We start from the raw sequence: 17,264 nt of genomic DNA, 5'->3' as shown, positions 1-17,264 counted from the left end.
TACGTATTCATATTAGTGTGCTGCACGCTATTTCCATGATGAAGGAAGCACTATTCAAAATATGGGAAGGCCGGCATCGCAGTGTTTTGTTCCCTACTCAGGGAACAAAGGTTACATTCATAACCGAGACGTTCCATTTCAAAGGTCTCTCAACACTGTGATTCCGTCGCTATGGGAACGATATACCATAATGCCTTCACTGACTGGAAGACCGTGGAAAGTGTCCGCTCAAGCAGATAAGACAGGAGCCATCCTCACATCCTGATCGTAGAACTTGATAAAGGTGTTCGGAGAGAACCATCCTGCGGCAACACAAATATCCACTAAAGAAGAGTCTCTGAAAAGAGCCTGAGAAGAAGCCATTCCTCTAGTGGAATGAGCCCGCACACCTAGGTGAAGCCAAACCACATACCTCATAGGCCGCCGAGATAGCCTTAATCACCCAATGAGACATTCTCTGTTTGGTGACAGCAGCTCATCTGTTTTTACCACCAAAACACACAAACAATTGCTCCGATCTACCACTAGGCTGAGCGGTCGACATAGATCTTCAATGCCCTCACAGGGTAGAGGCCGAGAGGCCGCGCATCACTCTTCAAGTCAGGAGGGGAAAAAGCCTCCAAAACCACTTGCTGGGAACGAAAAGGGGTTGACACAACCTTAGAAACATACTCTGGCCTAGGTTGCATCAAGACTTTAACCAGCCCTGGGGCAAAGACCATACAGGAAGGGCTGATAGAAAGAGCCTGCAGGTCCCCTATTCTCTTAAGAGAGGAAAGAGCCACCAAAAGAACTGCCTTATAAGAGTAAAAAACTTTTCTGACACAGATTCTAATGGTTCGAATGGATGATCTGCCAGACCTTCCATAACAATAGCTAAATCCAAGAGGGAATTCGTACAGGGCAAAAAGGCCTAAGTCGCCTCGTCCCTTGTAGAGCAGTAAGCAAGAGCGTCCGAACAGTAGCTAAGCAGGAAGCAAATTGTAGAGTAGAGGGCTGCTTTGGGGCAAGCACTGAACGTAAAGTGGAATACGTTTTTGCACCACACACACAATGAGCAGCATGGAACGTTTCTTTGCATCATCCTTAATATCATTTGCAAAAAACACATATTCACCCTCCCCGGGGGAAAACAGGAACGCCCTCCCCAGGCTTTAGCCTCTTAAAGGACCTCACTATTGAATAGTCAGTCAATACGTTAGGATACAATAGCTACAAGACTCTAGGAGGCTACAATGGTAAAGTTAAATAGCCTTATTATATAAAGTCATTAAACTTACTTGATAAAAAGGGGTGGATCAAAAATACATCCAGGGATTTTAACCCTTTTGGTAACCATTTTTTTTATATATATATATACTGTACAATAAAGCATTAAGAAATAGAACCGTGAAGGAAATTCTATTTCTAGTAGGGAAATAATCATTTCGAACTATTTACAAATAATATTTGCATTAATTTGCATTCAAATATGTACATATGAATTAGGCCTACTTTTATTTGTATGCCTATTTCAAAAATGTCTCGTCACACTAAGTTATGAACTAGGCTATACATTAATCACATAAATGCATATTTTCAATTCAAAACAGCCTTGTCCCCCTCAATGTACACTGCCGTTGTCAATGCCGTCAATCTTCAGCATGACTACTTAGTGTCCCATGGTCCTTTAGAAATCATTCTAATATGCTAATTTGATGCTAAAAAAAAAAAACATACTTTATTATTATCAACATTTAGAACAGTTGTGGATTTTTTTTCTGGATTCTTTGATGAATAGAAGGTTATATTTCATTTATTTGGAATAGAATCTTTTGTAAAATAATAAATGTCTTTACTGTAACTTTTTTTTAATCAATTTAATGCATCCTTGCTGAATAATGTTACAAAAGCTTTCTATTTCAGATCAATGCTGTTCTTTTGAACTTTCTATTCCTCAAAGAATCCTGAAAAAAAAAAAAAAAAAATGCACATAACCGTTTTCAACATTGATAATATTAGGCTCCTTTGAGACGAGCAAAATCTGCACAGAACCGATCACTGGTGATCACCGCGAGATGCATGCCGGTTAGAAATGTGTCCAAGCCTTGCTCTGATGTCATGCTGACGTATTGTCAAAAAATTCTCGCGACGGCGAGGCGGACGTGTCAGATTCTGTAGCAGGCGCAGTTGCTCTCCACCGACTGCTGATCGAAAGCACAATGGGAAACGACTTGCTGACAACACAGCTTTATGCTCATTGGTTTAAACAACCGTGATTGTTCTCTTTTAAAATGTTTGATATTAACTCTGATATCATGTTTTTATGTTTATAAATTATGTGTGAACATTTCCTTTACATATTTCCTTTATACTCTGTCAGTGCGATCTCTGTATGGGTTATGTGATTGTTTATATATATAATGGAAATAAATAACAGTACTTTTGTGTCTTGTTCATTATATTTATTTTCATATAAAAGCAAGAGAACTTAAATTACATTCATTTTATTAGCAATAGGGTAGAGTGGGGGAAAACGCCCCCCCTGGGGTAAAACGCCCCCCCTGGGGTAAAACGCCCCCCACCTGTTTTTCCCAAAATAACCACTAAAAGTATTCAATATACATTTTTACTGTTGCTATGCACTACGTTGATAACGGGGATATACAAATCTCTATGGAGAAGCTGACACCAGCAACATATTTGAAGAGAAGAGGATTACATGGTAAATGCTATAATTTTCAGATATTAGTAAACAAGTGTTTAAGAGAATATTGTTCTGCAGGATATCGCATTGATGTATGATAGATGAATAGTGAAGTCTGTAGTTTGAGATCGTATGTTATTTATAAGGAATATAATTATATTTAAAAAATTAAACATTTTTTTAAAAAGTCATAGCTTGTGGGGTAAAACGCCCCCCCTGGGAGCATAGTCATATGTAATCATAATTACTATAATAAAATATTTCTGTCTATCAAATCCTTTGTTTTACACTTAATGCAGTATAACTAGGTGGATATTTGAACAAAACATAAAAAAAAATTACCTCAAGTGAACATTAACTAGCTAGCTTGCTAGCACAGTTAGCTCACTGTTGGAAGGTAGTTAAATTTGGCTATTTTGGACATTGCTGAAATAAATATTAATATATATATATATATATATATATATATATATATATATATATATATATATATATGTTTATACATTACTTGCCTTTTACTTTTAGAGATTAATAACTATTTTCTGTTAATTTTGCTGTTGATCTATGAAGCAAACTGGTTTGTAAGAAACGGGCATTTTACCCCACCGCTGGGGCAAAACGCCCCCTTTGTACAAAAATATTTTCAGTCAAAATGCTAATTAATTATGAAGGCTAAGCAATTTTAATATTTGGTGAATAACTCCTGCCATAGTCACTCAAAACCGGGATGGCACATTTTCCTTAAGGGGGGCGTTTTCCCCCACTCTACCCTTCTATGCATGAGTGTAAATCGCGCAATATCCACTTTTGACATCGCAGGTATCTGATCCATTATTTCTATAGGTTATACAAAAAAAGACAAAAGAGGACAAAATAAATAGGCTGAATAAGCTGATCTATAGCATGTAAAATGGTGGTTGCCTAGTCTATGAACGTACACCCCCCTAAGCTCACAGAAATGGTTAGACCCAAGTCTTCAGCAGCCAATGACACTGACCTGTTCAAATTGATTTTTAAAGTTTCACACATATTTTACATACATTTAATGCATAGTATCTCACGTGTTAAATACGCATATTTAACGCGCTGATCGTGTCACGCGTATTCAACGTGTATTTAACACGTTAAATACGCGTTGTTGACGTGTTAAAATTCACTGGCGCTCTTGGCTTTCCACATGGGACACTTCTGAAACGCACCTCGTCGCGGCTGGTGTAAACATAAGCATTTATGTCAGAGTGGCTGCGATCAGCTCTGGTGGCCGTGTCGCAGCCTAACGCGCCGCAGACGTGTGCAGTGTAAATAAGGGGTAAAAATAAACTATAATAAGATAGTTTACAAGTAGTATTAGTATAACTACAAATAAGTATTTTCCCTAATAAATTTCCAGTCCACTTTGACTGTACAATAAACCTCACGATATGATTATTTTTCATGTAGGCTGAAACTGAGAAATGAAACCGTTCTTCAGGGGATTAAACGAAAGTACTGTGATATCCAGGAAATGAAACTAGGCAGGTAGGCTACATAAACACTCTAGGATTCACTTTACCGGTAAAGAGCAGCATCACTCTGAGACAATCATTTCGAGGAGTGCGCGAACATACAGCGCCAGACATATCGACTTGAAGTAGCCTATTTCTCTTTTTTATTTAGATATTTCCGTCGTTGGTTGAGGATGGAGAAAATTAGTTATACATTCAGTCAGCAATATGAGGAAAAAATCCGCCCTTGCATCGACACTATCGACAATTTACGGTCTTTGGGAGTCGAAAAGGACCTGGCGTTGCCTGCCATCGCCGTCATTGGAGACCAAAGCTCAGGAAAGAGTTCTGTTCTGGAGGCGCTGTCAGGAGTAGCGTTACCCAGGGGTAGTGGTAAGGACTGTAGGGAAACACACACAAACTAAAACAGAAATAAAGTTTAACTTTTGTGATTAACTATCCTTAGCAACGAATATGGCACAGTGATGGTATAGGCTATCCCTTTCGGGATATATTTTTTTCATATTCATATAGCCTACCTTATAATTTACATGGTACCGTAAAGCCCTATATAGTTTAACATGGAGAGGTGGGGTAAGTAATTATTACCAGAGCTTCTCAGTGATTTTAGTCCCGTCCGAATGTGCCATCTCAGTAATAATTTCTATGTTTGTAAAAATTACGGCGACTTTTACTTTCTGTAAAAAGGTCCGGAAAAATTTCGTCAGGTAAAAGGCTACTAATTCCGTGCGAATAGACCAGCTGTAATGTACGTACATATTCCGTCATTTCCTGTTTAAAAGTAGTTTTCCGCAGTTTTTCAAGTATGGAGACGCTTGAAAAAGCATTCAGTTGCGTTCTAGAAGCTGGAAGAAGTCTCTGGCAAAACTGTGTTTTCCACAAACCATCAAAAAGAAGATCGAAAGCACTAGAGGCAAGAAACATCTTTTAGTTGGGCAAGTGCCTATTACCAACTCAATACAATTTTAAGTTAATTAATACATCGTTCGACCAGACAAATTAAATGTGTTTGCGCACCTGACATCAGGAAGCAACGTAATGCAGGTGACGGCGGTGTGTAAATCGAGTTACTCCTCCCACTTCTGCTAGTTTTACTGACATTTATTATCCCATGCGAATTGGCCATTACTAGTACAGACGTCCTGTGGTAAATTACATTACTCCATCTACCCTTGTAAAGCTAATCCCGTCCGAATAGGGCTTAAAGGGATAGTTCACTTTGAAATAAAATTTTGGTATGTTTTAGCTCCTAGGCATCCAAGATGTTGGTGTCTTTTTTTCCGCAGTAGTTTCAATTTTGATATTTTTAGGTCAAACCCTTCTTGTCTGTCAGTCATATAATGCAGGTCGATGGTCACTGTCTCAAAACACAAGCACAGAGTCCAAATTAAAACAATTCCCCATCGTCCAAATTAAACAATTCTCCATCGTAAGTACACATTGATGGCCTAAGACACGAAACGAGCGGTTTGTGTGAGAAAACGAACAGTATTTATATCGTTGTTATCTCTTGAACACAGCACACGTCCAAATGTACTGCAGTTCATTGGAACGAAACCGTAGCCAAGGCGACATCTATGTATATATCTATACCCGCCCGCACCGTCAGATCATTTGGACGTGTGCTGTGTTCAAGAGATAACAACGATATAAATACTGTTCGTTTTCTCACACAAACCGCTCGTTTCGTATCTTAGGCCATCAATGTGTACTTACAATGGGGAATTGTTTAATTTGGACGATGGGGAATTGTTTTAATTTGGACTCTGTGCTTGTGCTTTGAGACAGTGACCATCGACCTGCATTATATGACTGACAGACAAGAACGGTTTGACCTAAAAATATCAAAATTGAAACTACTGCGGAAACAAAGACACTTACATCTTGGATGCCCTTGAGGTAAGCTAAAACATATCAAAAATTAATTTCAAAGTGAACTATCCCTTTAAGGCTCTTCGAAGAACATAGGTAGGCCTACAACTATGTCTGGCCTCTACCATTTTGTACAGGAATTGTTACAAGATGCCCTCTTGAGATCAAGATGATAAGAACTAAGGGCGAGGACAAATGGCATGGGAGAATCAGTTACCAGAACTATGAGGAAGACATTGATGACCCAGCAGAAGTGGAGGAAAAGATTCGTGAAGGTATAAAACGCTTGCTTGAATGTATCCAGAAGTCTCTCTAAATCAGCATTTCAACAATATTTTTTTTATTTTTGTAGCCCAGGATGAGATGGCTGGAGTAGGTGTTGGTATTAGTGATGATCTCATCAGTCTGCAGATCCATTCTGCCAATGTTCCTGACCTCACTCTCATTGACCTCCCCGGGATTGCACGAGTGGCAGTTAAAGGTCAGCCTGAAAATATTGGAGATCAGGTAAACTTAACTTTCTCATAATGTTCTTTTTGTAGTCTATGCTTTTTGGTTTTTTTTTACTTCACTATATTTTTCATATGATATTTTGTTGGAAAGAACATTGTGATGTCATGGTCTGTTTAAAGACACAGGAACATTAATGAAATGCATTTCCAGATTAAGAGACTGATCAGGAAGTTTGTTACAAAGCAAGAAACAATCAACCTGGTTGTGGTGCCATGCAATGTTGACATCGCGACCACAGAAGCATTGCAGATGGCTCAGGAGGAGGACCCTGAGGGCGAAAGAACTTTAGGTGTGCATTACTCGTTGCAATGCTACACATCAAACTGAATCAGACTCAGTATAACTATTGTTTGTCTACTACAGGCATCTTAACAAAGCCGGACCTGGTGGATAAGGGCACTGAAGGGACAGTGGTAGACATTGTGCACAATGAGGTCATTCACCTTACCAAAGGCTACATGATTGTAAGGTGCAGGGGACAAAAAGAGATTGTAGATCAGGTCACTCTTAATGAGGCCACAGCAACAGAGAATGCCTTCTTTAAAGACCATCCTCATTTCAGGTGGGTAAATGGTCACAACATAGTTAGTTATTGAGATTCAAGCTGAACTTTTCAACTTTTCTAAGTAAATCACCTGTAGTATGTATCACCTGCCTTTTTTTTTCTCCCAGCAAACTCTATGAAGAAGGTTTTGCTACTATTCCTAAGTTGGCTGAGAAACTAACAATTGAGTTGGTTCATCACATTCAGGTGAAATAATCTTTATTAACAAAAAAAGGCCTACAGAATTTTTTGACTCATAATAAACACAGCTCATTTTAATAATTGCTGTGTAGAAATCCCTGCCTCGGTTAGAAGAACAAATTGAGGCGAAGCTCGCTGAAACACAGAAGGAACTGGAGGCATATGGCAACGGACCCCCATCAGATCCTGCAGAAAGACTTGGCTTTCTCATTGATGTGAGTACAACGATGAAATTTACACAGCTACTATATCAAAGAAGTGTGAATATTTAGTCATATTAATATAAGCGAGTAACTAAAATCTTTCACATTTTATCACTGAATTTAGAAAGTTACATCTTTCATACATGATACCCTCAATCTGACCACTGGAGAAGAGGTTAAATGTGGATCAGATCTAATGATTTTTCCAGAACTTCGTGAACAATTTGCAAAATGGAATGGCTTCTTGGATCGCTCAGGATATTCCTGTCAGTGAAGCACTGTTGCTTTTGTTTGTTTGTTTGTTTGTTTAAAAATACTTCAACCATATCCACATCTGCACAACATTTTTCCAACCTAAATTGCTAATTTAATCTAAGTAAATTTTTACTAAGTAACATTTCTGATGCTTTTATGATTTTTTATTTTTTTTATTTTTTTGGATTATTTGACAACTTTTATTTCCTTTAATGTATGAAAAGCATACATTATGCTTTTTTTTTTTTTTTTTTTTTATCTGTGGTAATGTAAATGTAAGAGTGCCTTCTGACATTATTCATAAATCCTTTGCAGTCAACACAAAGATTGAGAAAGAAGTTGATAAGTATGAAGCCAAATATCGGGGAAGAGAGCTTCCAGGATTCATCAATTACAAGACCTTTGAAGGGCTTGTTAGGGATCAGATCAAGCTGTTGGAAGAACCTGCCTTAAAGACGCTGAAAACTATCTCCGGTTTGTGTTTTTTTTTAAATATTTGTATACTTCATTTCTGTAGTTTTTTTTATCTTTTTCTAATGTGTTGAATATTTTCATATGGATCGTGCTTTGTGCACTTTGTACTTTGTCATTATGAAACTGGTGGAGTCCCAAGAAAACCATGAACCAGGAAATCTAAATCCATTTTTAACCACAAGTGAACTTTCCGGTTTATCTAATAGATATGGTGATTGTTTCAGTTGTTGACAATACATTTTGTTGCCTAGTGGATAAATATCAAAGATCACATTGAAAGGTGACTCATTAACTCAACATTCTGTCCTCAAGTAAAGCATGTAACCTTAAGTTGCTACAGGTAGAGTTTCCTTTAATTACATTAACATCTTGCTTTGGATAAAGGTATTACAGTGCAGTTTCTCGTGACATCTGGATTCACTGGATAATCAAACTTTCAAGCTGGAAGTTTGGTAAATAAGCTATATTAACAGTGTGTTTGTGTTTACATAGATGTGGTTAGAAGGAAGTTCATCCAGTTGGCCCAGTGCAGCTTCATTGGATTCCCTAATCTTCTGAAAACAGCAAAGGTATTTTTTTTATTTATTGTTTTTATGCCAATGTTTCTGGGAATACACAAATTCAGTGTTCATTTCAAACTACTTTCAGTTGGCTTTCTTGGACTGTCAAGTTGACAGTTTGACAAACTGATTGAGTGTTAATATTAAATTTCACACAAATAAATCACATTACTTTTCAGTGACAAATAATCAGTAATGCCTTTAAATAATAATAAAGGTTTTAAGGAATTTTCTGTTTTATCACTTATAGAGAGTTATAATTTTTCTGTATTTTTTTAAATACTTTCTAAGACTAAGATCGAAGCCATCAAGCTGGATAAAGAATCATTGGCAGAATCTATGCTGAGGACCCAATTCAAGATGGAGCTCATTGTTTACAGTCAAGATGGCACATACAGCCGGAGCCTGAGAGAAGCAAAGGAAAATATGATAGAGGATGAAGACACTAGAGACAGTTTTAATTGCGTAAGCTTTAGCACAGACAGTCATGCCACCTTGCGAGAGATGAGGTTGCACCTTGAGTCCTACTACACGGTAAGTGTGCCAACTAAAGCTTTCTGTTCCATCAGTGGAAGCTCAAACTGTACTGTATTTCTGAGATGCTGTCTTATATACCTTACCAGATTGCAAGCAAGCGTCTAGCCGACCAGATCCCAATGGTGATCCGCTATATGTTGCTCCAGGAAGCAGCTTTGGAGCTGCAAAGGAGCATGTTGCAGTTGCTGCAAGATAAAGATGGTGTGGACAACCTGCTTAAAGAAGACTTTGACATTGGCCAAAAGCGGGAGAGCTTACTGAGCCGCCAGAAACGTTTGATGAAAGCACGCAGCCTCTTGGTTACCTATTAGAATTCACTTCATATAGTCAATTTCAACGGTTTTAATGCAACAAAATGCTCATGAGGTTATAGTTTGAAATATTACATTTACATTACATTTTACATTTAATCATTGAATCATGGCATGCTGTCTTGCCCCACGAGCAATTTTGAACTACTGTAATTGGCTGTATAATGGCATTTCTCAGCGTTCCATCTCTCGTCTGCAGCTGGTACAAACACTGCTGCTAGACTAATCAAAGGGAAACACAAACATGACCACATTACACATATTTTAATTTCTTTGCACTGGCTCCGTCAAGTATCAGATTGATTTTAAACTCATTATTTGCCTACAAAGTTCTCAATAACCTGGCACCTCAATACTTAACTGATTTATGGGTCCTGTATACCCCTTCTAGAACCTTAAGATTTTGTGACCTTGGCCTACTCACTGTCTCTAGAGTTAAACTTAAAAATTGTGTCTATTGCGCTTTCGCTAAACTGCTGGACCGAAACTCACTTGGAATAGCCTTCCTCTTACATTAGGCATGGCCCATCTATCGCTGCTTTTAAATCCTATCTTAAGACATTTATTCTTCCTGGCTTTTTAACACACCTTTAGTATGTTATTTTGTGTCTCTTTTTATAGTGTTGATTGTCTATTTATTTTTTTGCTTTTATTTCTATATTTTGTTCTTTTAATTCATTGCGATTATTTTATCCATTGTAAAGCACTTTGGTCTACCTGGGTTTTATTTAAATGTGCAATATTGATTGATTAATGTGCTGAAAAGTCTTAAGCAATACTTTGTAGTATCTGCCAGTCTATCACAGTCTTGGGGGTTAAAATCAACTTGCATCAACTGTTGCTTCAGCTGATCCTCATAGCACTTGCATGGGGATCCTCGATTTCGCTTGCCCTGGCAACCCTTATGAAAAGAAAATATATTTCCCTATATATGAATGATCAATATATTAAATGGTTTAGAAATATACAGAAGAATATATTACAATATATTGAATAATACATAAGGAATTGCCGCTTTTCATATACTGAAAAATATGTGACACTATATTTATTAATAATGTATGTAATTTTATATTCAGTAATACACTTCATTAAATATCGATGGATATGTGATCAGATATGGTACTGCATGTGTAATATGTTGCAGATATATTTACTCATGAAGCATAAAAACTTGTATAGAAAAAATACATTGTGTTATATGTCTTTTATTTTTAAATTATTATCATTATAAATGTTTTATATTTTCAAGCTAGTTAACAAAAACACATGCATACCTGTATGTACTAAAGTATTTAGCCAAGAGTCATCACAGTGCTGAGGAGTGCACAGTCATTACTTATAAAATATAATAATTCTAGTCTTAATGATTTTTGGCCAATCGTTAACCTAACCATAGGCTCTACTCTTCAGCATAATGATAACCCCAATACCTCACACATACCAGAAACACTTTTAAATTCCAAAATAATAGAACATTAAACACTAATAGTAACAGGGCTGTTCTACTTGAGGATACTCTCATAATGCACTTCATGACCAATGTGGACACTTGCACATTGATCATTAACATCTTGACCATTTTAACATTGGGCCTCACTTTGTGCTTGGGCTCTTGGTCATGCTGAAATTTTTTTTTTTTTAAATGGCATTCTCCAGGCTGTTGCCTCAAAGATGGAATCTTAGAATTGACAAGAAAACCAGGACCAGGAAATATCAAAACTTTTTGCCTAATGGATAAATATGAAAGATTACATTAAAAGGCAACCCATGAACCAATAGAGCTGTTTAAATTCTTCTGTTACTTAAAACTGAGATACTTTTTTGACAAAAACCAGACAACCCATGTATCAAAAAAAGAATCTACACTCCTTTTAAAACGAAGAGCACCTTTTGCCCGCCAACTTCAAGTGCTCCAATTGATACTTTTGTGGAACTGGTTGAGAGGGATGTTGATAATCTTCTTTGTCAAAAAAGATAATTTGTGTCTAACTGTACCAAAGGTGAATCACAAGCCCTTTCTTCCCTGCAGAAAATGAGCAAGGTCATCGTCAAGCCTGCAGACAAAGGTGGCGGTATTGTTCAAACGTCCAGGGAATCGTATGATCAAGAAGTACAATGTCAAATTAATAATGATGATTTCTATGTAAAGTTGAATGGTGATCCTACCTAGTCTTTTAAGAAAGATATTGATGGATTTCTTATACCAGCTTTCAATAACCAAACTATATATTACTGAAACGGAATTGCCGTTTCTAGCATGCAAATATGCAGTGAGGCCAGTTCTGTATGTTTTACCTAAAGTACATAAGACACTTTATTGATCAGCTCAAATCAGTCAAGGTGGACAAAAAGATCAAATGAATGACTTTAGGAATTAGTCACCAATATTCCACATTCTGAGGGCCTTACAGTGATGAGACATTTTATGGATTCAAAAAGTGACCCTACACCTCCTAGTCAATTTCTTGTTGACATGGCAGAACTTGTATTGACCAAGAACTACATTTATAATAAGGAGTTTTATTTGCAAAAGAATGGTTTTGAAAAACAAAAAACAAACAAACAAAAAAAAGCTTTTTGGATACTTACTGTATCTTTGTGTAAACGATAATACTTTATTATTTACAACTCTTTATAGAAAACCCATGAACCGTAACAGTATTCTTCACACTAAAAGCTTTCATCATATCCCTCTGAAGAAAGGTCTGCCCTACAGCCAATTTCTTCGAATCAAGAGAATTTGTATGAACATTGACGATTTTGAGGTGGAGTGTGACAAGATGAACATAAAGTTCCTTCTATTAGGATATCCTAAAAATGGCCCAAACAAGCAATTGTAAAAGTCAAATGTACATCAACTAAGTCACAATCTAAGTCATCTCATAGATCGTCTCACATGCTTTACCACCTATTCTGTCCACAGTCAGACAATTAAATTCATCATTAATAAACAATAGCATCTTCTGAAAACTGATGACATTGGAAATATAATCTTCAAGGAGCCTCCCCTTTTTTCACACTATAGGGGATGTAATATAAGAGAATATCTGGTCAATTTGGAAACTTTCATCAAGCAGAACAAATGTGACTTTGGACCACTCTACTGGCTTTTTTCCATGTAAGATATGCTCAGCTTGTGATAATGCCATCAAAACTGATTCATTTATGAGCACCGCAACTCAGAAAACATATAAAATCAGAGAGTCACTTGCTCATCGTCTTTTGTAATTCACATGTTCGTGCGATATACTGGTAAATATATACTGGTAAGTTCTTACCTACAATATATTGGTAAGAACAACCACCAATTAAAGATCTGCATCAATGAGAACAGGAGTTCTAAAAGAAGGACAGATATCCATTCTCTTGTGGCCAGACATTTTGCAGATGCTGGTCACAAGCTTACTGACATGAGATTTTGTGGCATTCAGAGATTGTCTAACTCAAGAAGAGATGGTGACTTTAACAAAAAACTATTGCAATGTGAAGCTAAGTGGATTTATTATATGGATTGTGTGTATCCAAAGGGATTGAATGAAGAACTTCAGTTGTCATGTTTCTTATGAATTATACCTTCTTGTTAATCCAAAGTACAGCAATCATTCTCCAATTTGATGTAAACTATTTACCCATATCATGATGTTTACAAAATTTTTGTATTGTGATATACATTTTTATGGGTTTATTTATATGGACTGTGTAATTTAGCATGCAAACTTAAATTGTAAGACTTACAATGTTTTTTTATTTTCTTTTACAAAATTGACCACCCACATATTCTTACAATTGTAAGAATTATTATTATTTATTTATTTGATTTATTCTTCTTTTTTTTTTTTATCTAATATATATATATATATACATTGTAATTTATGTAGATAGGTGCACCTAGCCAATCAAGACGCCACTTAAGGAGCTACCATAGATGAACATAACCAATGTCCATCGTATATGCAGATGATATCTAAAAGTAGTGATGGGCGCTTTTAAAACATGCTACCTGAAGCTTCGAAACGTCTACAAACACATAAGTTGTTTTTTTTATGGGTTTCATCTTAGTCCAAGAAAGTATATAAAAGATTTACTGAAAAATGTAACAAGAACACAGTTTCTTTACATTTGTATTGTGATTCAAAGGCATAAAAGAACATTGAAAAGTAATGTGACTTGTAATTCTGTGGAATCTATTAGCATCATCAACATGCATAATTAAAAGAAAAGCCCATAAAAATGACTTAAACACTTGAAAAAAGTTCCTTTGCTATTTTCAGAAAATTAGGAAAGATCTGAAAAAATCTGTTCTGGGCCAGCTGGATGAAATTCTTTCTAACCACATCTATGTTAAAACAAACACACTGTTAGTACGACTGCTTTTGCAAACTTTCACTTCCAAGGTCGATCATACAATGAATCCGGTTTTGCCACAAGCCACAAACAACTGCAGCAACTGAAGAAAATAGAAAAAAAAAAAAAAACACATGCAAATAAAAAAAAAAAAAAACACCTGCAAATTCAGAAAACATCTTCATCAGTTTCAGAACACAACACTGTAGTTTCTACAGAAACGCGCTGCAAATAGCACAGACCAGACCACAACGGAAATGTTTCCAGGGGAACCAAATAAGTGACGAACCCGACTGGGACGTGCTTATTGCTCGCGAGCATCCCTATGCCCTACTCCAGGGATGGGCAACTTTGGTCCTGGAGGGCCACTGTCCTACAGAGTTTAGCTTCAACCCTAATCAAACACACCTGAACAAACTAATCAAGGTCCTCAGGATTACTAGAAAATTACAGGCAGGTGATTTTTTCAGGGTTGGAGCTAAACTCTGTAGGACAGTGGCCCTCCAGGACCGAAGTTGCCCATCCCTGCCCTACTCCCTTCTAAGGGCAGACAGCAGAGCCCTTGATGTGGGACTACAGTGTTAGAAGAACATCAAAAGGAAGATCATATCTTAATTTATAGAACAGACCAACATATTTTGACAATTCCTTTGTTAAAAACTCTATATGTTGTTAAAAGCTTAAGGACTCATCTAAATAAATTCCTAAGAATTTGATGTTCTCTACTCTTTCAATTACTTTATTATGTATTTTGATTTGTATCCTTTCAATGTTTGTCTGGCTTCTATTTGAACGAAATATAATAAATTTGGTTTTAAATACATTTACAGATCATTTATTGTATTTAAACCAACTATCTACTTTAACTAATTCCTCATTAACAAGCTTTTGTAAAATATCAAGATTTTTATGAGACAAAAAAAAGATTAGTGTCATCTGCAAAGATAACCTGATGAAAAATATTTGATGAGCTTATAATGTCATTTACATACAAAATAAAAATAAGTGGACCTAATATAGAGCCCTGGGGGACTCCACAAACAATATCTGTGCATTCTGAATAACTATTTGGACAAATTGCTCCCTATCAGTTAGGTAGCTTTTGAACCAGCTGAGTGCCTTCCCTCTGACACCATAGTGTTGCAATTTCCCAATTAGAATTTCTAAATCAATGGTGTTGAAGGCTTTTGATAAATCTAAAAATACACCAATACCAATCTCATCATTATCTATAGCGTCATTGATTTTTTCAATGAGATCCAGAATTGCCGAACAAGTAGAGCTCTTTTTCCTAAAGCCATATTGAGATGGGATGAGTATATTCATTTTATCCAGGTAACCACTAAGTCTATTGTACACAACCCTCTCAAGTACCTTGGAAAAAGTAGGTAAAATTGATATAGGTCGATAAGTTTGTAAGTTATTTTTATCACCAGATTTATAAATTGGTATAACTTTTGCAATTTTTGTCATTTTTGGTACTATACCATGAGATAAAGAGAGGTTTAGACAATAGACAAGTGGATCTAGAATTTCATTTGCAATAGATTTAACAATTTTGCTACATATATCATCCACACCAGCAGTATAAGAGCTTTTCATATTCATAATAATTTTCAAAACTTCCATTTTGTTGGTAGGTGTTAAAAAAAAGAATTCAAATAATTCCCTTTTAAATATTGTTGGTATGAAGCTCCCCCTGGAGGATTTATGGATTTCGAAAGAGTTTCGCCTATAGAAATGAAATAGTTGTTAAAACTTTTGGTGAGATCGTCATCATTGAGATAGTGATTATCATTATGTTTGACATTGGTTTCTGGAAGGACAGTTGCTTTTCGATCCCGGCCAAGCACAGTATTTAGTACTCTCCAGCATCGCTTTTGATCACCACGAGAAGCCTTAATTAAATCAGTGTAGTAATTCTGCTTCCTTATTCGTATTAACTTTGTGAGTCTATTTCTAAATCGTCACCACCTTTATAGTCACCACTGGTGGTAGTTGAGGAGAGATCCCCTGACATGATTGTAAAGCGCTTTGGGTGTACAGTAGTACATATGAAAGCGCTATATAAATGCCTCATTCTATTCTATTCTAAATGTAGAATATTTTTCTTTAGTTGGATTTTTAATGTAGCATTTGTAAAGCTTATTTTTTCTTTTAATTGATTTTAGGATTCCCTTTGTAAGCCAAGTATTTTGATTGCTTGTATCTCCTTTTACAATGTTTTCCGGTATTGTGATATTAATACTGTTGGTTAATTCATCGATAAAAGCACTATAGGCTTCTTCCGGAGTATTCCAGATAAATACAGAATCCCATGTTTTATGCCTAAGATTACCAAGCAATTTATCTAAATATTTTCCTGTTAATACTTTTATGCTTTTTTTTAAGAGGTAATGTCTTCTTTTGTTGTTGCTTGGTCTTAGTATCCAGGTCTATGAAAAGTACAATTGGAAAATGATCTGTGATGTCTGACATAATTACACCTGAGTCAAAACGGACATTTAGTTTTTGTAATAATATTATCAATGGTGGACTTAGTTGTTTCTGTTACTCTCGTATATGAGTTGGACAAAAATTACGACGATACGATGGACATTGGTTATGTTCATCTATGGTAGCTGATTAAGTGGCATCTTGATTGGCTAGGTGCACCTATCTACATAAATGACATCATTTATATAGATCAGTCCATGGGAGCTTTGGTGATGAGTGTGTGCATGCCCATACACACAAAAAAAAAAATATTTTTTAAATATATGAAAATATTTGAAATTGGCACAATAAATATATTTTAGTTAAATATATGTAAATTTATGTTCATATATGTTTACATATATGTTTATATATGTTTTAACTTTTGCAAATTGTTTCATTTGAAATATATTCTTGAAATTTAAAAAGTTAACATTTTCACAAACAAACAACCTATTTTTTTAGATCGACCACCAGCCGTGGATATGGGCATGGGAGAATAAGCTCTACCACTTCCCCCGCCCACATTTTTCCTACTGGTTGGGGATCAAACCTGCAACCCTTCGGTTACAAGCCCAAAGCCCTAACCAGTAGGCCAAGGCTGCCCCTTTACTGACTTTTTTTATGTAGGAAATAACACACAGAATGCAGAGTTTCTTTTCCCTATTTTTACAGAATTGAATACAGATATTTAATAGTGTGTGTATGCAGTGTTAGACACTGAGTACTATCTATTGTTTAAGTGCACTTCACAGTTGGAGTGTCACTGTTATACTTGCAT

At 36.1% G+C, this 17,264-nt stretch overlaps 1 protein-coding gene across 2 annotated transcripts; it reads left to right on the top strand.

The window, feature by feature from the left end:
- The first annotated feature begins 4,253 nt into the window (after positions 1–4,253).
- On the top strand, positions 4,254–10,826 carry LOC311285867 (interferon-induced GTP-binding protein MxB-like). Of its 2 annotated transcripts, none has more exons than XM_084401714.1 (12): positions 4,254–4,563; positions 6,201–6,338; positions 6,416–6,570; positions 6,727–6,865; positions 6,940–7,138; positions 7,249–7,327; positions 7,414–7,536; positions 7,649–7,790; positions 8,095–8,253; positions 8,746–8,822; positions 9,105–9,347; positions 9,437–10,826. In XM_084401714.1, the coding sequence occupies exons 1-12, from the start codon at positions 4,365–4,367 to the stop codon at positions 9,659–9,661; spliced, it is 1,878 nt and encodes a 625-aa protein (XP_084257840.1). In that variant the 5' UTR covers positions 4,254–4,364; the 3' UTR covers positions 9,662–10,826. The 2 variants fall into 2 exon arrangements, with proteins under 2 accessions (XP_084257840.1, XP_084257841.1); XM_084401715.1 differs by lacking the exon at positions 4,254–4,563 and adding an exon at positions 6,053–6,090.
- The last annotated feature ends 6,438 nt before the right edge of the window (positions 10,827–17,264 follow it).

This window comes from Rutilus rutilus (genome assembly GCF_951802725.1).
Source record: "Rutilus rutilus genome assembly, chromosome: 2".
Lineage (NCBI taxonomy): Eukaryota > Metazoa > Chordata > Actinopteri > Cypriniformes > Leuciscidae > Rutilus > Rutilus rutilus.
Note: the sequence above shows the minus strand (reverse complement) of the source record. Positions and strands in the feature narration are given on the sequence as shown.